Raw genomic sequence first — 12,881 nt, forward strand, 5'->3', positions numbered from 1 at the left:
GCCTGTGAGGGGCTAGGCCTGGCTTGCTGCAGGGCTGGCAGGGGCTGAGACCTGCAATGCAGCTGAGGCGAGTGGGGGCTGAGCTGGGCTCTCGCTCTGACTCAGCCTCCGGCACCCTGTGGCCATGCGAGGGGAGCGGAGTCAGCAGAGCGTGGGGGGCTGTGGTGACATACACAGGAACCAGGCGGCTCTGGGCCCTGCTTCTCAGCCCCCGGCACCCTGTGGCCATGCGAGGGGAGCGGAGTCAGCAGAGCGTGGGGGGCTGTGGTGACATACACAGGAACCAGGCGGCTCTGGGCCCTGCTTCTCAGCCCTTGCAGGGGGGTTGCGGCTGCCGCTGGCCCCAGGACCTGTAAGAGAGCGACAGGACACAGAGCAGCTGGCTCAGGTTCTGCTTTAATGGCTGATCTCAAAGGAGCCCAGCCCCTGCTGCCGTAACATGGGTGTCTCACAAGCAGCCCTTGCAGGGGGCGTTTTGGCTTTTAGCTGAGGAGCTGCCCCCCTTCCCCGGGAGCTTGGGCCAGGCTGGAGCAGCTGCTGTTACCCTGCTGCTCTGCATGGTCGTCTGGTCCCGGGGGGGGCAAAGCTAGTCCTGTGTGCCTGCAGCTGGTTCCATCCCCAGGGTCAGCCAGAGGCCCTTAGCACCGTGTTCTCTGTGGCCTGGCTCCTGTCCTGCCCGTGGGGGGCCCTGCACCAGCCCCGCATGCTGTCAGCCAGGGTGGCATAGAGCAGCGGGTGGGTGCAGATGTTGAGGGTGACCAGGAGCTTGGTGAGCTGGTAGGCGGTGTGGATGAGCAGCACATGCTGGCAGTCCTGCCCATTGCCCTGCCACAGCCGCAGGCCCAGGTTGAGGTTGCGCAGGGTGTGATAGGGCAGGTAGGACACAGCGTAGAGAGCCACCCCCACGCTCACCAGCCACCCCACCCGGCGCTTCTCCAGCGGTGTGATGTGGGGGTTGCGGCAGACGGTGTGGAAGATGGCCCCGTAGGAGAAGAGCGTGAGCAGGAAGGGCAGCCCGCAGCCGAAGGCCGCCAGGAAGAGGCTGTAGGGCAGGTAGTGGGGCAGCTGCTCGTTCGTGGCGCTGCCCAGGCACTCTGTGTAGTTCCCCTGGAGCTGCAGCTCTGAGAAGTACAGGGTGGGGGCAGAGAGGCTGGCCACTAGCAGCCAGCCGGCGCTGCTCAGGAGCTTGGCATGGCGGGGCTCCAGCCGCCTGTGCACCAGCAACGGGTGCACGATGCCCAGGTAGCGATTCAGGCTGATGCAGGTGAGGAAGAAGATGCTGCCGTACAGGTTGCAGCAGAAGAGGAAGCGTTGGAACTTGCAGAGGGCCAGGCCGTAGCGCCAGTGCTTGGGCGGGTAGTAGTAGGCGGCCAGGAAGGGCAGGGAGAGGGTGTAGAGCAGGTTGCTGACAGCCAGGTTGAAGGAGTACACGATGCCCAGGTGCCAGGTGCGCTCGTGGGCCACGAAGCAGTAGATGGCGAAGGCGTTGCTGGCGAAGGCCAGGAAAAACATCACCACCAGCGCGGGCCACATCTGCTGCTGGAACGTACTGAAGGAAGCATTGCAGGCCCCGTGCCCATCAGGACCCGTAGCCGTCATCCTGGGGCAAAGGAAGCGGGAGGCTGAGTTAGAGGCTCCCTGCCTGTCTGCCCTCACCCCATCTGCACCTTGGGGCTGAGCTCACCCTTCAGGCTGGATGCTGCTGCGGTTTAGTGCTAAGTGGTCCCAGGGTCCCAGCCGAGGCTGGGAGAGGTGTGAATTTCACATCTGGGTGGTGAGAACAGGCTGCACCGGCAGATCTGTTCCCCTGCTTGCCGCTGCTGGGGGGGCCCTGGACCTCCTGCCCCCTGGCAGCCAGTGCAGGTTGAACAAAAGTGGTGGGACTGGCCCCATGATGTACCCAAGGCAGCTGCTGAAGCCAGCCCCCCGGATCTTGTTCCCAGCCCCCAGGCTGCTGCAGGGCGCTGATGAGAGCACCTGGCAAGTCCCTTGGAGGAGGGAGGTGCTGGGGCTGTCTCAGTTCTGAGGGACCACCAGGCTGCAGCTGGACTCCTGGGAGCAGCACTGCCCAGTGCTTGGGCCACCAGCTGGGAGCAGGCGCCAACTGCCCCCCATGGTCTTCACTGCCCATTTTCAACTGGTTACACCTGGGGATCTGCCCATGGCCCCTGGGGCAGAGACACACATGGTTTAGAACCCCCTCCCCAGCATGCGCTTCCCTGGGCCTGCTGCCTGCCAGAGCCAGAATTGCTCCCTCCACCCCAGGAAGGCAACTCTGGGCCACTAGCCTCACCCCAGGGGCTGGTGCCCCCAACCTCCGGCTGTGACATAGCCAGCCCCTGCAAGACGCTGTGCCTGTGAAGAGTCTCCCCACCCCCTCAGCATCCTGCTCTGCTTCCCCCACAGCTGGTCACTCACGCAATGGGGGGGGGGGGCTCAGCTCTGCCCAGGGATGAGGCTCTAGGGGCAGAACCATTTCCCCCCCCCCCACCACACACTGTGCCATGGATTGCAGCTGTGGCTAGTTGCCCCCCCCCAGCAATCAGCGCAGCATGGCCCTAATGGGCACATGCCCCAGGCCTGAGAAAGCCCAGAAATGCCTCCCCCTGCCCCCATCTCACCTGGCACTGCCCTGGCCCAGCTCTGTGCTGCTCTCCTGGGGGCAGCAGGACCCGCCGCACGCAGGGGCAGGCAGCAAAGTGGCAGTTCCTTTTAGCTGGCTGCAGCCTGAAGAAGCTGCTCCACCCCTTCCGCCACAGCCGGAGGGCCTTGCCCACATCGGGGAGGGGCAGGGAGGGTGGGATAACCGCCCACAGAGCCCATCCTGCCCCCAGAGAAGCTCCGAGGTTGGCGGCACTGCCTTGTGCCCGAGTGGGGTCCACGAGAGATCTGGCTGGGAGTGGAGGGCACCCCCCCCCCCCAAACACAGAACCAGCACAGACAGATGAGGGGAATGCAGTGGTGTATTGCCCAGCCAGCCAGTACAGGGCCAAGAGCCCAGGAAATCCAGCACCCACCCTCCCACCAGTCTATGGACAAGGCAGAAAATCCTGGAGGGGCTAGTGCCGCCCCTTCTTGGGGGCCCTGGGCCTCTGGAGAACCCCCTTCCCCCGGGCTGCCTGCTTCCTCCGCAGTCCCGGCTTCCCTGGCCCTTTGAACTTGGAGCCAGGGACCCTAAGGCCCCGCTTGGTTCCCTGCTGCGTGGGTCCTTTTGGCTTCGGACTCCGTGCTCCTCGCGGCTGCCTGTGGGCCTTGGGGCTCCGTGGGTCCTTCTGCTGGCCAGGCCTCTGCGAGATCCCCAGCTCCCTGGGGCTGCGCCCGCCCCTCTGCGGCTGGCCGGAGGCTCTCCTGTGCTTTGCCTTGCGGCTGGCTCTGCCCAGCTGGGGGCTGGCAGGCTGTCCCCCAGGCTGGCTGGTTCGGAGTCTCTTGCTGGGCTGGGGGGAGCACTGGGGCCCGTGTTTCCTCTTAGCACTTTTGGGGAACAGATCTAGAGATGGGGGAGAACCAGAGAGGAGAGTCACAATCCAGGACCGCCAGGGCCCCATGGGTGGGGAATGTGAACAGCCATAGGGCAGGGGAGATAGGGCACCAGGCCCTCACTCACCCACTGGGTGCAGGGGCTGTGAGATGGCCCCAGGATGGGTTACCAGAACCACCCACCAAGGGATCCGTGCTCCAGCGGTCAGAGCTGGCTGAAGATGGGACCCCAAAACTAGGCTTCAATTCCAGCCTAAACTAGACCCAGTGCAAGGCCACTGCGGCCAGGGGCCAGGTGCATCAGTGCGTTTACTTTGAACTGAAATCACAGACCACGCTCAGCAAGCTTCGCATCATCAGCTGCGCCCGGCACGGAGACTCGGGGACCCTGGCTCCCCCATCCCAGGAGCGGTGCCAGCAGCCCAGCTCCGAGCACAGCTCATCTGGGGTCACGACTCACCTTGGTCGGGCTCCTCGCCCACCTCCTGCCGGTAATATTCCGCGTCGTCATCTGAGTGGCTGGCCGGGTCCTGGTCCTCCGGCATCCCAGGGTCCTCAGCACCGCTGTCGCTGTCCTGCCCCTGCTGCTGCTGCTTCCTCTTGATGCCTGCCAGGCTCTGCTTCCTGCACCCCAAAGCACCAGCATCAGGCCCCGAGGAGACTACAACTCCCAGCATGCACCACACCGTGGGGCACAGGGATGCTGCCCCCAGTGAGGGGGGGCCCTCCCGCTCACCTGTGGGCCTCCTGCTGCTCCTTCTTGCGCTGCACATCGGCCTCCTGCCTGCGGCACCGCTCTGCCTTCAGCCACAGCCGCTCCTCCCTCCTGGCCAGGGCCACCCGGAGCTGCTCCTCCGTCTTGAGAACTGGGGGGGAGAAGCTCAGTGAGGACAGACCCCAGGGATTCCAACTCGCCATTCAACGGCAGGAACGGGAGTCACGTGGGGCCTGGAGCCCGCGGACCCGGAGGGGGACTTTGGGGGCCGGGTCGGGCAGGGCACTTACCGAAGCTGTGGTAAAGCACGTTGCCCTGGCTCAACCCTTCCTCCACCTTGATGAGCTGCAGGGTCATTCGGGGACCAATCTGCGAGGAAGGCGACAGAACCCATCAGACCAGGGCCGGCCCCAGGCGCCTGCCCGGTTACAGCTGGGAGCCCAGGCGGAGCTGGCAAAGGGTGTGGAGCCCTCCCAGCCTCCCACGCAGCCCCATGGCTGGATCAGAACGTTTACTTTGAAGATCACGGTTCTATCAAGGTCTCTGTGTTCATCACGCCCTGCCAGCCCCTCCGCCCCCTGCCCCTGGCTGCAGCACACACCTCAGTGAGACGCACGGCACTCTGCTGGGCCTTCATGTTCCCCCGGCCCGCATAGGCCTGGGGCAGCTCCAGGATATTGTGGGTCCCGTCCTGCTCAGCCTCACTCTCTGACAGGTTAATGTCCCTGCGGGGAAAACCCAGCCGGTCACAGGACACAACCTGGCAGAGCCCTGCACTGACCCACTCGACACGGCTCCCCTCCCAGAGCCGGGGAGAGAACCCAGGAATCCTGGCTCCCAGCATCCCCTGCTCTCACTCTAGACTCCCACTCCCCTCCCTGAGCTGGGACAGAACCCAGGAGTCCTGGCTCCCAACCGCCCACCTCCACTCTAAGCCAATCTCTGCTCCATTGTAGAAGTGGAGCCTCAGAGGCCCCTCCCCTACTCCGGCCTGGTGGGCAAGTCCCCAAGCCCCAGGCACTGAGCTCCTGGCTCCCAAGCTCTGCAGGTGCAGACAACAGGGGCGATACGGGGTGAGCTGCCAGTGGGAGCAGTGGGCAGGGCCAACTCCGAGCCGCCAGGCGCTGCACGCAGCTGCAGTGTCTCATATCCCAGCCCGGCGCACAAGGCCCGGTGCTCACTTGGCCAGCAGCTCACTGATGTCCTCTAGCCGGCTCATGTTGGGGAACTTCTCCTGCAACAGCTTCTTGAGGCCTTTGCTCGCCCCCACAGGCACCACCTTCAGGCTGCTGGGGGAGAGGAAACGGGAGGGGTCATGCACCAGGTCACCCAGCTCAGCAGGCAGGGGGTCTCTGGGAGCAGGAGGGGCCAAGAAGGACCCAGCTCCGGGCACCAGAAGGGGCTCAGGAAGGAAATCACGGGGCTCAAGGGCAGACGGGACTGAACAGCTTAGCAGGTATGCCAGCCGGGGTAGCCTGGCAATGGCAGGGAACTGATGGAGGGAGACAGCGCCAAAGGAACTGCAATGTGATTCGAACCCAGCGCTCCGCAGGGGCTCCCGGGCTGGCACTTCGCCACGCGCTGGCACGGCTCCGGTCAGGCCGTAGAGATGAGGGGTTGGAGGCAGCAGAGCAAGGAGCACAGCCCACCCCCGCACACCCTGCTCTCCCCCGCTGCTGGGACGGGGCCGAGTTCTACGCCCGACGCTCAGCACCGTGCTCTGAGCTGCTGGGGATTCAGGTGACACCGGGGAAGGAGAAGCTACAGGGGTCACCTGCCGAGACAGAGCCCCCCCTTCCCTTCTCACACAGCCCAGTCGATCTCCCTTGGTGCCCAGCCATGGAGCCCTGAGAAGCCGTGGTGCTTGGCCCCTGACCGTCCCCAACGCAGACCCTTACTAGTGCCGGAAGTCCAGGAGCTGGGTGTCCGCGTTGTAGCTGATCAGCAGGCACCGCTTGATGGCATTGAGGTTGACCTGGGGGCAGAGCCGCACAGCGGTGAGCACCAGAGATGAGCACTAGGCACAGCGGGGCTTCCCCCGACCCCTGCCAGCCCCCAGGGAACCCCATGCTTCCTGCAGCACAGGCTGGGGGGCCTCTATCCTGCTCCCCAAGTGCCTCCTCCTCCCATGCACCCACCTTGTGCACATTGATGGAGGGAAACATGTTCTGGAACATGGTGGCCATCAGCTTGATGTGCATCTGCTGCAAGCCGAAGTTGTTGAGCACCAGGAGTGGGTGGTGCGTGAACTGCTGCTCATGCATGCGGTGGCGCTTCAGTGACGACACCACGTCCTTGATGAGCGAGTACTGGAGGGCAGAGCAGAGCAGGAGGTTGGGGCACTGGGGAGAGGCAAGGGGGGTTCTGTGCTGACTAGCTGGACCAGGGAAGGGGCATCACCTCTCCAGGTGCCAGTGACCCTCGGCATCCCCAGCTTGTGCTCAACAGTGCATGGTGAAGCCAGGGCAGCAACGTGATCGCTGCGCGGGTAGCATCCCCCCCCGAGTGGACTCAGGTCCAGCTCAGACCTCTCTGGCCAGGGACAGACTTGGACACCCACAATCCACCCAACTTTAGCCAGCCTGGGATTTAAGGAGGCAGGAATAACTGGCCCATGCTAATCTCAAACTAACGGGCGGGGGCAGTCCCGGACTCCCAGCCCGACATGCCCAGCACCCACCTGCGTGACTCTGAAGGTCAGCGTTGGGCCGCCGGGTAGACGGATGAGTTTCTGCAGGAGAGACAGGCAGAGAGACACAAGAGAGTCAGGGCTGGGTAAGGTCAGCACCTGCCCACCAGGGCAGTGCCAGGCCCGGTGCTGAGCAGGCTTCCAAGTCTGCTCCTCTCGCTCTGCCCAGCGGGACGGATGCATCAGTGCGTTTACTTTGGAACTGAAATCACAGAGCGCGCTCAGTAAGATTTGCTTCATCAGCTGCATCTGGCACGGAGCCCTGCCATAGGAGACCCCAGGGGAAGGAATGTCACTGGGATTAGAAAGGGGGGCACCCAGCCAGGCACATGCCTCCCTGCACCCAAGCTTGGGGCAGTGCCTGACAGCGCCAGCTCTGTGCTCTGGACCGGGCTGTAGGGGAAGGTGGTGGCAGGCACAAAGAGGCTCAAGCAATCAGCAAAGGTCCCAGCAAGATCTTTCCTAGCCATGGGGAGGGGCCTGCCCTTTACTGAACCCAGGGAGCTGTTCCAGCCCGACTAGGCACGGAGCTGGGGGACTGAGCACTTTCCCTCCGGCCCCCGTCGCACCACTTACAAAGTTGACATTGGTGGGGGATTTGGTGAAGACCAGGAAGTGTGTCACACCCAGAGGCCCTGCCACCGCCACAAAATCCTTCAGCGAGTTCTTCTTCCGCACCTGGAAGACAGCAAGTGTCATGCTATGCTCACCTGGGGGCTTGTGGCCTGCACTTGGGGGGCTGAAAAGGGGTGTTCCCAGAGACTCTGCTCCCCTCCCAGAGCCAGGAGAGAACCCTGGGGTCCTGGCTCCCACTCCACCCCCTCTCTAACACACTAGACCCCGCAGCCCTCCTGGAGCCGGGACAGAACCCAAGAGTCCTGCCTGTGCAGCCTTGAAGTCAAAGCCCAGTCTCCATGGACCAGCAGGCTTCACGGGACCAGGCAGCAGGGGCGGCCGGGACCACTGGGCGTGGGGCGGCCGGGACCCCTGGGCGTGGGGCTCACCTGCAGGGTGCTGGCCGTGAACGGCTCCATCACCCGCCGCACGTCCAGGATGAGCTGCTGCAGGCTCCGGCCCACGCGCCCGCGGTGGAAGACGAAGGAGTGAGGGACGGAGGCGAACTGGTCCTGAGCCCGCTGCTGGGCAGCTGCCCGTGCCCGCTTCTGGTTCTTGGTCTGCGGGGGAGGGACAGGGGGTCAGCAAGGCCCCCCACGGCCAGCCCCCCACCACACCCCTTCCCCCTGGTGCTCCCCTCCCCGCCACGTCCAGCCCCCCCACACCCCTGCCCCCCACGTCCAGCCCCCTGGTGCTCCCCTCTCCCCCACGTCCAGCCCCCCCCACCCCTGCCCCCCACGTCCAGCCCCCTGGTGCTCCCCTCTCCCCCACGTTCAGCCCGCCCCACCCCTTCCCCCCACGTCCAGCCCCCTGGTGCTCCCCTCCCCCCCACGTCCAGCCCCCCCCCCGCCCCCCACGTCCAGCCCCCTGGTGCTCCCCTCCCCCCCACGTCCAGCCCCCCCACCCCTGCCCCTGGTGCTCCCCTCCCCGCCCAGCCCCCCCCACACCCCTTCCCCCCAGATCCAGCCCCCCCACTCTCCTGCCCCCCAGTGCCTCCCTCCCGTCCAGTCCAGCCCCCGCAGGGCCCGGCCCCCCCGCACCTTGCCCTCGCGCCCCATGTCTCCGCCGCCGCGTTCCCGTCCCCACGTGGACACGGCACTTCCGGCCCAGCCCGTGTAGCAACCTCTGCGCGCCGGGCACCTCCGGCCGGTGCCTCCCTCTAAAGGGTCCGGGCGCTTCCGGTAGCTCAAGGGGGCGGGGCTGACCGCCCTGTGCCCCACCCCCCATGTATCCCTTGTCAGAGTAGCAGCCGTGTTAGTCTGTATCCGCAAAAAGAAAAGGAGGACTTGTGGCACCTTAGAGACTAACAAATTTATTTGAGCATCTGATGAAGTGAGCTGTAGCTCACGAAAGCTGATGCTCTAATAAATTTGTTAGTCTCTAAGGTGCCACAAGTCCTCCTTTTCTTCGTGTATCCCTTGTGACCCTCCCCACACACACTGCACCCCCTACACCTAATCCCCTGTATCCCATACACCCCCTGTGCCCCCCACATACACTGCACCCCCTACACCTAACCCCCTGTATCCCATACACCCGCTGTGCCCCCCACATATACTGCACTCCCTACACCTAAACCCCTGTATCCCATACACCCCCTGTGCCCCCCACATATCCTGCACCCCTACACCTAAACCCCTGTATCCCATACACCCCCTGTGCCCCCACATACACTGCACCCCCTACACCTAAACCCCTGTATCCCATACACCCCCTGTGCCCCCCACATATACTGCACCCCCTACACCTAACCCCCTGTATCCCATACATCCCCTGTGGCCCCCACATACAATGCACTCCCTACACCTAAACCCTGTATCCCATACACCCCCTGTGCCCCCACATATCCTGCACCCCCTACACCTAACCCCTTGTACCCCATACACCACCTGTGCCCCCCACATACACTGCACTCCCTACACCTAAACCCCTGTATCCCATACACCCCCTGTGCCCCCCACATATCCTGCACCCCCTACACCTAACCCCCTGTATCCCATACACCACCTGTGCCCCCCACATACACTGCACCCCTAACCTAACCCCCTGTGCCCCCTGTATCCCATATACCCCCATGTGCCTCCTGTGCCCCCCAACTCATCTCCCTGTGCTGCACGCAGTTCCCATTGTACGTTCCCATCTTCTCCTCCACACTCTGCACCTGTCCCCCAGATATCCCGTGTAGCTCCACTTGCCCACTGACTATCCCCCGAGTGCCCCTCCGCTGTCTCCAGCCCCTGGGGGCCCCTCATATTATCCACACACAGTGAAATCTTTGCAGAAACGCTTTATCTGCACATCACCGCAGGCCCCATCGTGCCTCAGGGTGGCAGGTGCCCAGAACTTAAAGGCACCGCTGACCGGGCCGTTAACAGTCCAGTCGGCGGTGCAGCCGGGGCCCGGAGCTGAGACAGGCTCCCTGCCTGCCCTGGCTCCACGTGGCTACCAGAAGCGGCCGCCAGGTGCCTGCAGCCCCTAGGCACATGGGTGGCCAGGTAGGCTCCGCTCACTGCCCCTGCCCCGAGGGCCAGCTCCTAAGCTCCCATTGGCCGGGGACCACCATGTCTCTAGGGGCTGCAGGGACCTGGCAGCTGCTTCTGGGATCCAAGGTACGTGCCACCGGGATCCCACACCCTGAGGCCCCTCCCGCACCCAAACTCCCTTCCAGAGCCTCCAATACCCCAGCCCTCTCCTACACCCCAAACTCCCCATCCCTGGCCCCACCCCAGAGCCCGCACCCTCTCCCACACTCTGAGCCCCTCGGCTCCAGCCCCGGAGCCCCCTCCTGCATCCCAGACCCCTCATCTCCAGCCCCAGCCCAGAGCCTGCACCCCAGATGGAGTCCTCACCCCCCTCCTGCACCCCAACCCCTGCCCCAGCCCGGTGAAAGTGGGGGTTGGGGAGAGCAAGCGAAGGGGGATGGAGTGGGCGGGGCAGGGGTGTTCGGTTTTGTGCGATTAGAAAGTTGGCCACCCTAATGTCCAGTCAGATGCTCTGCCCAGTCAGGTAACGGCAGGGCGAGGGGAGGTGCCAGGTCATTAAGCCCAGCCCCTGCTCAGCCGGGACCACCTGCAGGCCGGCTCCTTGTCAGGGGGCAGTGGTCCCAGCCTAGCCCCAGAGCAGAGGGAGTCGGGGGGGGTGGGGGGAGCGTGGAGACCAGCCAGTGAAGGGAAAAGGGGTAGAAGAGTGAGCAATGGGGGCGGGGCCTTGGGGGAAGGGGCAGGACCTCAGGTGGCAACCCTAAGGTGCCCCCCACTCCCAGGGCTGGAGGGGAACAAAGGCACCAAGAGGGGGGTGATTTACTGGGCCAGGACTAGAACCCAGCCCGGTGCCAGGTCCGGGCCGTCTCCTCTTTGGGCCCGGCATTGCCAGGGGTCCCCAGTGCGCAGGTCCCCTCGCAGTGGGGAGCCCAGCCTGGCCGGCAGCGTCGCTGTCTGTCGCTGGAGGATCCCCCCGGTCCTGGAAGCTCTGTTCTCCCCTCCACAGATCCCGGCCCCCCCGAGCTGCCTCGCGCTCTGCTGGGCCAGTGCCTGGCTCTCCGGAGTGTGTCTTGCCCGGGCTACAAAGGCCAGGAAATTAAAAGCAGATTGTGTCCTTCCCTGCTTTGGAATGAGGTGGTTGGGGCCCTGGGCTCAGCTCTGCCCCGAGCTCTGGCACAGCACCGTGGGGGGCTTCCATTTTCCCAGGGTGCCTACAGGAGCCTCGCTGGACGCCAGCCCTCGCTTCCTCATGCGCACCCTGCCAGGAGAGCCCCCGTTCCCCTAATTCCCAGGATCTCTGTGCTGTTCGCAAGGCCCCTTAACCCTTTGTTTAATGGAGGGGCTTCACACCCAGCCAGACGGCCCAGCGCTGAGGTGCCTGTGCCCCGCGCTCCAGACGCCTGTCCTGACAAACTTCGCCTGCCTTGTAATCAGCGTCCCAGCCCCCCCCCCCAGACCATGCAGGGGCTGGACAGCGGCCTGATGCTAAGCAGCAGCCAGATACGCTGGGTCCTGAGAAGCTCCATCGCAGCCCAGGGGATTGGCGAATCCTCCCCCAGGGCTTAGCCCCACCGCACTCGGCTTCCCCTGATGTCCCCAGGGCTGCTACAGGCCAAGCCTGCACTCAGAATAGCCCCTGCTAAACCTCAGCAGGCTCTGTGGGTGCAAACCCCAGCTCGGCCATGTCTCGCTTAAGGGGCACTGCCCCACACCAATGTGAGCACCATGAGAGCACCAGCCCAGGGGCTCAAACCCGGCAGCCAGGTGCTACCACCAGTACAGCTGTGTGGGTTCTCCCCCATGACATGGGAGTCCCAGGTTCAAGTCCCTGAGGATCCCAATCAGGCAGAGCAGGAACCTGACCTGGGTCTCCCAGGTGAGGGCCTGCACCATGGCCTATCCTGGGTGCCCCATGCTGGCTCCGAGAGCCTTTCTCGCAAAATGTCCTGGTGCCATGGAATCATTTTCCTCCAAAAAACATTTAGTTGAAAAATTCCCACCTGTCTGGGCCTGTGGAACGTGCCAGGGTTGCCCGCTCTCCGGCATCCGCCAGCCCAGCATGCAGCCCATGCCGGGGCCACCTGGGGTAGAGGGGCATGTGGCACGGGGGGAAGGGCACCAGACAAGCCATGGGGGTTCTCTGTGCACTGCCCTGCTGGGCTGGCACTCTGGGGATGGGCATGGCATCTGCAGAGGGGTGTGTCTGCCTGAAATGCCAGCCCCGAATCTCACTGCTCAGGATGCATGTGCATTGCACGTTTAAAGCAGGCAGCATTGGCAGAGCAGGGCTGGCTCAGCGGAGTCGGCACCGGGCACCAGCTGCCCTTGGGGGCCCTGATCTTGGTCAGATACCGTAATAGAAAGAATACACGGGCTGTGCCCTGCACTGCTAGGGCTCCGGGGTGTCCCATGCGGTGACCCCCCACCCCTGGTCCCTGCCCTCTGGGCCGCTGCCAGGCACCATGCAGGGTGTGACGAAACAGGACTGTTCTTAATGTTTCCTCTGAATAGTGTGGGGGTGCCTCAGTTTCCCCATGGCAGTTCTTAAGTATCTAGGGGGTGGGATAAGGGTGTATGATCGTTGCAGAACCCTAGAGGGCAGGTGTGTGCAGGGGTCTGGACACAGAGAATGGCCGACACCCTGTTTCCTGGCCACTGATGGCCTGGGCCCTTCCCCCCTGCAAGGTGAGAGCTAAAGGGTTGGAGAACAAAGGAATCTGGTGACCCCCTGGCCTGGGAAAGGGACAAAGCTCAGAGAAGGAGGGGCTGGAGGGGGAGTCAGTTGGGGGCTGGCTCGGGACATGGAGTGAAGGGCAGACGGGGTTGTCTGGCTCACTGCCCCCCAAAATGGACCCAGCTGAGGGGTCCTGTTCTCTGTACCTACAAGCTGTGTTTTAGACCCTGT

At 64.1% G+C, this 12,881-nt stretch overlaps 2 protein-coding genes across 3 annotated transcripts; both read right to left on the minus strand.

Moving 5' to 3' along the window:
* Positions 1–366: 366 nt before the first annotated feature.
* On the minus strand, positions 367–2,469 carry P2RY11 (purinergic receptor P2Y11). Its single transcript, XM_043506952.1, has one exon. The coding sequence runs from the start codon at positions 1,597–1,599 to the stop codon at positions 625–627; it is 975 nt and encodes a 324-aa protein (XP_043362887.1). The 5' UTR covers positions 1,600–2,469; the 3' UTR covers positions 367–624.
* A 476-nt stretch (positions 2,470–2,945) lies between these two features.
* On the minus strand, positions 2,946–8,693 carry LOC119845744 (suppressor of SWI4 1 homolog). 2 transcript variants are annotated; one of them, XM_043506951.1, is made up of 13 exons: positions 8,537–8,693; positions 7,886–8,056; positions 7,458–7,559; positions 6,873–6,923; positions 6,331–6,501; positions 6,091–6,167; positions 5,374–5,481; positions 4,794–4,917; positions 4,483–4,561; positions 4,214–4,343; positions 3,938–4,101; positions 3,335–3,487; positions 2,946–3,304 (listed from the first exon to the last, which is right to left on the minus strand). In XM_043506951.1, exons 1-13 carry the CDS (start codon positions 8,552–8,554, stop codon positions 3,060–3,062), a joined length of 1,593 nt encoding a protein of 530 aa, XP_043362886.1. In that variant the 5' UTR covers positions 8,555–8,693; the 3' UTR covers positions 2,946–3,059. The 2 variants fall into 2 exon arrangements, with proteins under 2 accessions (XP_043362886.1, XP_038234361.1); XM_038378433.2 differs by having other exon boundaries at positions 2,946–3,487.
* Positions 8,694–12,881: the final 4,188 nt, after the last annotated feature.

This window comes from Dermochelys coriacea, chromosome 20, assembly GCF_009764565.3.
Source record: "Dermochelys coriacea isolate rDerCor1 chromosome 20, rDerCor1.pri.v4, whole genome shotgun sequence".
Taxonomy (NCBI): domain Eukaryota; kingdom Metazoa; phylum Chordata; order Testudines; family Dermochelyidae; genus Dermochelys; species Dermochelys coriacea.